This window comes from Neodiprion lecontei, chromosome 3 (genome assembly GCF_021901455.1).
Source record: "Neodiprion lecontei isolate iyNeoLeco1 chromosome 3, iyNeoLeco1.1, whole genome shotgun sequence".
Lineage (NCBI taxonomy): Eukaryota > Metazoa > Arthropoda > Insecta > Hymenoptera > Diprionidae > Neodiprion > Neodiprion lecontei.
The window spans coordinates 31,082,118-31,090,941 of record NC_060262.1 but is presented as its reverse complement, the minus strand read 5'-3'; the positions used below and the strand labels follow the sequence as shown (position 1 = coordinate 31,090,941).

Genomic DNA, 8,824 nt, shown 5'->3' with positions numbered 1-8,824 from the left:
ACTCGTATAAAACACCTCAAGCGATAATGTCACCAAAGATATGTAAATAGAATGCTACCGATACTGGAATGAAAAAACTCGCAGCACCGGGAAATCCGCCTGTAATAAGTATGTACGCGTACAACGAGAGAGTAAGAAAGAGAAAGACGTATAAGCAGAGAGAGCCACGAAGCATATAGCTGAGAAGAATCCGTGCTGAAAACTATACAAAAAAAAAAACGGCGATATCGGCTAATGAGCAAGATATCTCGATTGCGTATGGCACACTTTGGGTCGTTTATAAAATACCGTATCAGATCTGAACCGGTTCGAAACAGGAGCGATCAGTTGATCGATAACTACGTCGAAATCTCGCGTCATTTATTTCCCGAAGTATAAACCAGGCTTAACCATCTAGCGGAATGCCTTTCACCTGGGAGATGTTCGGCTTAAGCCTGTTTCCGCTGGTACTCGTAAGTGGGCAGTAGCTGGCCCTCTTCCTTGTCCTCCTCCGGGATAGGCGGCAGGGGTTTTTCGTACCCCTCGCCCCGTCGCTCTTGAAGATCTTCGGCCAGCTTTTCAAAGAGCCCCTTGAACACGTGGTTGTCAATATTTTTCGCAATGTAGTAGAGGAAGAGCCAGTCGCTGAAATTGTACTCACGAGTGACCGTGAGCACGTTCCAGGGATTGTTTCGCCCGGGACAGGCCATCGTGAATACCATTTGGTTGAACTTCTTGCTCCTGGAATTCGATGAGTCATTTAGAAAATCAGAGGACCCTGGTCTCGCCGGAAGGTATGCGGTCGGAATTACAGTTACACAAACCTGGCGTGCAGTAGCATGGTTAGAATTCTCCACAGAAGTCCTAAGCCGGTGATTATCGCAAGAATAACCAGCCAGAACCATAAAAATATATAAATTTTCTCGTTCACAACGTTCAACGCCATAACGCAGAGCGCGTCGTGCCTCTGAATCGTTCCTGATGGACCGTATTTGCGAAAATCGCACTTTGTCACCTTCGGAAAAACTATGTCCAGCACGTCAATTTCGTCGTCAAATTTGTCCTTGGCTACGCCGTGTCCAAGACCCAGAAATGCACCGCCGAGAAATACGTCCGTGGCGTAAATCTGCCCGAGGACGTTGATGAAGTTGAGGACCTCGCACATACCCAGGTAGTAGGCCCAGGGCCGGTTCACGTGGAGCCGATTGAGAAATGCAGTTCTGATAGTCTGCAGCTTTTGCTCAGTGTCGAGACGCGAGGGGATGGTCAGAGTATCGTTAACCGTTATCGCTTCGTCTCGAAGAGACAAAGAAGTCAACTTAAGTCCAGCTACGAGAGCCTTCAATCTCCCACCTGAAACCGATTCACCCGATTCACGGGTTCAGCTAATTCGAAAAACATGTTTTCCTACACCGAATATCGTAGGTGTTGCTCTGTGTATTATCAGTACCAGGTTACTACGAAGCGATTGAACCATCAAAGAAGAAAATATCGCTAACCTTCTTTCGATCTCCAAATGTAATGCGGTAGGTAAAAAAAGATTGCTTGAAAAAATAGAATAAAAGGAACCCATTGGTAGTACGCGTGATGGACGACTGGATCCTCATCGGTGACGGGACCAACTCCAGGATGCGGTAAAATTCCCTCGTTCACAGCATCCAAGTCCATGTGTTTTACCTATGTACATATATTAGTTATAGCGATTCATCGGTAGGTCGACGAAGAAGTTTCTTCTCTTGGGTGATATAATGAAGTTGATATGTCATCGTGAAATGGTGAAGCGGCAGTTTAGATACGGTAAATATATTTTTTTAACTCGGAAACCACTGCGTGTCTTTATCTATTTGTGTCGCCGTAAAGTGGGCGCTATCTTCGGCGCGACGACAAACCGATTAAAGCATATGTAATAACCGTATAACATGCTCTGCGGTGAACTTACTCCGTCCAATTGAACATCGATTAAGACTGTCTTATTGTTAGTCATCGGAATCGCATGGTGCATGTTCTTGTGTAGACATACCGACTTCACAGTATTAAGGAATACTTTCAAGTACAAATAATATCAAGAGTACCGCGGTTTGTACATTGGGATCAAAAATATTTTTACTATGCTATGACGATTTATTTTTAGCTGACAGCTAATTATATTTTTCCTATCGAGGTTGTCTGATTTTTTGTTTTCTTTCGTGATGAACTTCACATGCGAATTGAGTTCCAACATAACTACAGCCCACACGTGTGACTGCTTGAGAAGTCGAATTATCGGAGACTCAATCTTTAGGTATATGTACAAGGGGGTCATATTTGTACGGAAAACAAAAGGAACTCTTCAAATTCGTGTAATCATCACACGATAGAAAGTAGACAACATTATTTATTTTTTATCGATATTCTCAGTTCTTTTGTATAAACTTCACAGGCCACGCACCAATTTTACTTATACGTCAATCTCCGGTCGGTAAATATGAATATTTTTTTATTCGGACATACCTAAATGTACCTGCTCAGAATCACAGCAAGCTTCACGAGAAAACAGTTTCAACACTTAAACGCTATTGAGCCAAGTTTCTTAGCTGAATACCAAAAACTATTTGCCCGCGTCATCTGTTCAATCAGACAAGGTTTACACGCTGCGAGACTTTGGCCTGATGTAATCAACTTCTCAGTAAGCTCTCCTTATAATTTGCATTTAATTAATATCCTTCTACAGCGTTTCCGTTAAAAAGCTACGACCCTCACAATCGTGGCAGATGTGATGCAACTATCGTATCGAGTGATGTATTCTATGACTATTTGAGGCTCTTACGAAACCATGGTGTATTTGACGTGATATTAATTCTTATCTACTGTTTACCGGCGCGACTCCTTTAGAGGAAAACCGTTAACTACAAACACGATTTATTTGTATACGAGGTTTGCAGTCCCTTCCGAAAATGGCCTATCGCAAGGATCGCACTTATCAAATCAAATACGGTAGCTCATGAACCGCCAGGACTCCGTGAACCCATCGCGCTAATGAAAGGGCCATCCTACAGCGTTTAACACGGGATACAGAGATCCCTCGAATAGTTGAAAGGGACCCACTACGCCGAATCTTAACGGTACACACGTATTACAAAATTAACGACCATGAACGCCTTATTTATCGCGAGTATCTGTGATAGTTCACTTACCACCGTGAAAGTCGATGTGAAAAAGCAGTAGGTGTCTATAACATGCGGTGGTATCGCCAGGTCAGCAATGCATCTAAATTTTTTGGAAAGTTACTTGAATCTGCTTCAATCGTCCGGGCTTCAATAATTGTAACAATGAACAGTTGAAACGGCATTTAATACCTTATATGTTCCCCGATAAATTGCCTTGAACACACCAGCAACGATGCCGCTAGTAGTGCCAAAAATGTTGCCCGGTAGTGTAACTTGAAGACTGAAAAGATATGCACAAGTGTTTTTACAACAACATTCTTATAAATCTACTAGAATACTAGAATTTGCTTTTTCGGAAGATCAAAAATATTGTTTTTAGCGAAGTTTTAAACAACACTCAAAAAGATATAAGTCGTAAAATAACGTTGATATTTATTTTGAATATTGTTTCATCCTCAGAGTAGTTCGAAGAATACCAAATCAATAAAATCAAGCGCAAAATCTTGCGAGGGGATAAATTGACACATACGGTAAAATCATTTCATCACGAGCTACGAATATGAAACTCTTTTTTCTCATTTAACGTAATTTTTTCTTACAATCCAACCACGATACGTAATAATTACTATTTACCGACTTTTATTTACCCCGTGATTAATTGACCATTTATTCGCTAATAAGTTACGTTAATGGCTGTCTCAAATTACCAAGATTGTCGATAGACACGGCGTCCTGTGTGACTTTCAGTTTCACATGGTCTTTCAGGACGGAGAACGTCGCCAAAACGGTAGCCATTGTTGAGGCGATGGATGGGCTACTGCAGAAAATCCGTGCTGCCTAAAATACAATTGTCACAGCTCGTCGGTTCACCACAAAGTCCTGCGATTGTTTCCTTAGTCCTGATATCTTATCCCGAAAAGTAACACGTCTACCCGTGTCTACCGACGTGACGTCGGAGTGCTAAACACTTGAACAAACAACTGGAAGGTAGGTAGACGAGGACGTCTCAACTTACTGATTGGACTCAAACTGAAGCAAGAAAATTTTATTTGCCTTATCTCTTCAACGTACACTCCCACCGACACTCACTGTTTTCAGAACACCGGCATACCTTTATCGGTATATCATTTTTAACACCCAATGATAGGCTTCTATCTGCGGTAGATGTAAGCTTCAGTGTTTTTAAACACACACCTTACAGCGATAAGCCTCCTTGCGTGAAATCATGATTCATTGTCAGAGTTTTCAGCTTACTTTGACGTAATTTTACTGAAAATTTGAATTAAGACAATATTTTATGCTTTCTCAAATTTTACAGAGAGATCGTTTACTCTGAAGAATCCCCAGACGTCAAGGCCACCGAGCCGTGGAACACTTGTACCTCTCATAGTGACTTAAATTTATTTCATTTATAACAAATCGCACATCAGGCAACCGTGTTCTACAGTCTGAGTAAGATTTTCATGAAATGAGTTGCCAAATTTTTTACTTATTTCACTTTTGCGTATAATGTCACACCTTGTTTTCACCTCAAAATCTCGGAATTCCTGTTTCAAACGAGTTTTGGAGTTAATTCTATATTGCTTGCAGCAAAGGCAATTGTCGGTAAAATTCCGCCTAAGAATTAAGGGTTATTGTTTTCACAAAGGTAAAGAAATTGAAATCAGACATTTTTTTTTTTTAATGCCCCAAGGTTATGTGACGTAAAAAATACAACACTGTACAGAATAGTGGTTACAATCGATTGATCTTTATGTTTAAAAAGCACAAGTCACTGTACTTTTTTCAGTCGCGAAAAATCAAGATATAGTTACGTAAAAGATTATTGTGTAGAAACTTTATATTGCTCAACATTATATGTACGACCGAATTTATTACTGCGAGTCACCACCTCTCTCAAGTGAAATGACGAAACCGAACTCGGAGTCATGCTCGCCAAAATTGGTGGGCATGTGCCCAAAAATCTGTCCATCCGTGAATGGAACGCCCCGGGTAAAATTTTCAAATCTTAAAGTCGGAGATAAATTAACGAGAATAATAAACCTGTCTTTCAACGTATATTTTGCATTCGTTGGTAAAAGGAGCAAGCTTAATTGTACCCGCATAGCGGATTTATGTGTCAGGGTAATTCGATCGACAATAATCGATTTCTGGCACTTCGCGGAATCCAAATTCGCGTATTATCGCCCCATGGCATTGAAGTGTGATTCCCTGAATTTCTTATTCGTTACAAGACCCTGAGAGACGCGACTATAACCTTGCAACGAATTGTGATTACTCTACGATTACAGACTTCGATCAGAATTTTCCGGACGTGAAAGATAAGGTTATCGCCACCTGACACGTACGGTATGACAGGTCTCCCACCTGTTGGATTCGTTCCACGAACAGGCATCAGGCATTTCAATCACAATGAAATGCCTGTCACTCGAACTCCGACACGTAACGTAGTCGCAGTACGCATGAGCGAACAGTTCTGATCCTGGGAATCGCCACGCCTTCATCGCGGTATTCCAATTATGCGATTTCCCTTTCTTCACCCGCGGTAAAGACGAAGCTTTGCCATTTTAACAGGATGGGCGTAATACCGATGAGAAGAAATGTTACCGATTAAAAAATACCTCTATTTCAGCAAAACAAATACTTACTTGATGCCAGAATCGATGAAAAAATCTACGAATAAATCAGCTGACAGTATAAAACGACGATGTCATCGCGATGCGATTAGATTTATGAACCGGAACGAAATCGTTGTGATAATCTACGTGAGTTACGGCATGCTTCAATAGGACTGACTCCGTCCCGCTTCGCCTGTTGCATCAAGTTTTAGGAAATTTCGAAACAAGAATTTACTCGACCGCAGTTTGAATTGTATCAACTTTTATCACAACTTATATTTTTCGAGAACTAAGCAAGATATTGAGAAACGAGAATTTTATTCTTGCGTCGACGAACTGCAGATAACAAACGTGCAGCGTTATAATGTACGTCAAAACTCACGAGAAATTCTACCTCTTTAATAGAGTCCGCAAAGAGACGGTATATACGTCTGCCGTTACACGACTAACAACGAGATTATAATTTTACTTAACTGATACTTCCTCGATCGTTTTACCTAATTTTCTCAATTATATAAGATCTGTCGTCTGTTACATTTATTATGCAAGGTGGAAAAATGCAGACTTAGTAGGTTATAAACACCTCCTATTTCCTCCAGTTTAGGCCTCCTATTTCGTCTCTTGATTTCTCAAGTTTTTATAAATTTCGTTAAGAAAATCAATAGAAAACTAAAACGAATCCACTTTCTATCAATCCCGAATTTCGACGCAAGTTGAGCGTGACAACGTTTTTTGTAAAAAAAAATGTCTGACTTGCTTTCATACAGCAATCAGAGCAATAGAACGAATCAATACAGCTATGTACAAATGAGGGAAAAATTGTGAAAATTTTATCAAAATTCGAAAAGAAATCGAAAAAATCGTAATTTAGAGAAAGAAGGTGAGACATTAATCACTGTAGATTATGGCAGTGGAAAAGAAATACAGCGAACGTGATGTATTTGGCCAAGTTTGACGATAATTCTCGGTATCCGAGGTATGAACGGCTAAATATAGAATTGATTAATATATATGATTGGCGAAGAATGCTGGGAAGTCTATGATAATGAAAAACAGCGTGTAGCTACATTTACACATGATCACGCTACTTGAAAATCATTGTAACAAGCGAGGCAATTAATCTTATCGCCGAGTCCGCCTCATTGCGCTCTACATCTACAATAATAAACTGTATCAAAGTCACTATCGGGCAATATCTAGAACAAAACGTAACTCCGAAGGATATATGTGATTATACGAGACACGCCTTAATTAGGGCAAGTTAACGAGGAAGTATGCCGGCCGGTAATAACGATTGCCATCAATAAACGGTCGTGCAGAAGTCCGCGTGAGGTTCGTGTCTTTGTAGGGTAATCGGAATGCAGGCTGCAGACCGTCGATCTTCGAAATCCCCCGACAAAGGTAGTCGAAACCGACTCGATCAGCGAGTCCCACGTGTGGGCCACGTGTCTCTGTCATATTACGCCCGAGAGGCGTATGAAAGTTGCATCGGTCGTCTCTGAATTCCTCGTGCTCCCCGGGCTGCTCATTGGGAATACAACCCGTGCACGACCGTCTTGGGTTTCGACGATGCTCGACCGAGGACGCAGAGTTCGTGAGACGAGAGGAGAAGAGTCCTCGGGCTCTAATATACACGTAACGCAGGAACCCGTACAGGCTACCGCGGCTACCACCGGCGGTGACCGGCCGTTGCCCCCGTGGGCCCGACGGGCCTCATGCCCAGTCGATGCCGAACCCGGCCGGCCGGATCTTCGCCAGGCTTCGCCGGCCGCCATGGATCCAAGAACGTCGTCCGCCGATCGTGACCCGTGGTGACGGTCTCAGGGTCTCGCTTGACGCGGCGTGTCCCTACAGGTACGAGGCAATAGCGTCGACGTCGAAAGGTTCGGATCGTCGTGTTCCATTGTCTCTTCGACGACGCGATGGCTGCCAATAATTCTGCGCGATTACAGAGGGGGTTATTTTTTGCCGTTTATTTATTACAGAGGTCACGGAGGCGAGATTATTTTCAATTAGACTTAGATAGAGCTGGCGTTATACCGTGTTTATCATTCGTGATGCAAGTTGTAAATGCAGTCCGGGTGATTTATGAATCGCGGATGCTGCAGTCGTACGTGAAAGTGTAATCCGTAAACCTTGAACCGCCAAGTAGATGTCGACCGTATTTTGTCCGTTCAATTTTTCGAAAGTTATGCCCAATGTTCGTCGCTTCACTACGGTTTTGTACTTAAAATACGTTTTTCGAATCTCGAGATTGCTAAATCCCTCGCGATTCTATTTTTTATTAGACGGTCATTATTTCCTCGATCAAAGATTCGTTAGCCTGCGGCTCTGTCTCTACTTGGTGGAATTTGGCGAAAAATCAATCGCCATTAAATTTCTCGAGAGTCATTTATTTCGAATACCCTGGCAGTATAATACGCTCGTTTCGTCTGTAATGCGACAACTGCAGCAACCAGTGGTCACAATGAAATTTCTCTCGCCTGGAAAACGGACGACGAACGGTATGACAATCTTTCAGTGGCCATCGGCTGCATTGGTCGAAGTTTATCGTGTACGTAAATATATTCCCTGAATAAACAAAAAACTAATATCGGAGAGGCTGGAAAACGTGTTCATGCGAGGATAACGGGAACGAGCGTGATAATTGGCTAAATGGAATTCGTTATGGAAAAGTACGTGATGCCTGTCATGAATCGTTTTACACAACGGTCAGATTTCTACAAGCCTCTTTGGTCGCGTGCGAGCCCCGGATTGCTGCAGTACAGCGTTGATACGATGCACGGTCCTCAATAACCGGTCTTTGTGACGTTTAGATATGCACGAGTGTGTCATTAGATGATAAAGTTAGATTACCTAGGAGGGTGGTGCCGTGGGCATCGGGCAATCGCAATAAAGTTGGAGGTCAATTTAATAAAGCAATAATCGTACTCGTAGCTAGATGTTTTTCCGCGATTTAATGCCCTGTAATTGTGCGTACAGATGAAGAAAAAGTTGTACGCCAAATCGGCGCGATCGGTGTACCATGTGGTCGACTCTACGCCAATGGGGGTAGCATTGTAACCCGGTGCTTCGAGCAGA

The 8,824-nt window shown here is 42.3% G+C and overlaps 1 protein-coding gene across 1 annotated transcript; it reads right to left on the bottom strand.

Moving 5' to 3' along the window:
• Positions 1-339: 339 nt before the first annotated feature.
• On the bottom strand, positions 340-4,234 carry LOC107223429 (innexin inx7). The gene is made up of 6 exons (XM_015663111.2): positions 3,833-4,234; positions 3,315-3,405; positions 3,153-3,225; positions 1,479-1,656; positions 804-1,332; positions 340-720 (listed from the first exon to the last, which is right to left on the bottom strand). Exons 1-6 carry the CDS (start codon positions 3,918-3,920, stop codon positions 429-431), a joined length of 1,251 nt encoding a protein of 416 aa, XP_015518597.2. The 5' UTR covers positions 3,921-4,234; the 3' UTR covers positions 340-428.
• Positions 4,235-8,824: the final 4,590 nt, after the last annotated feature.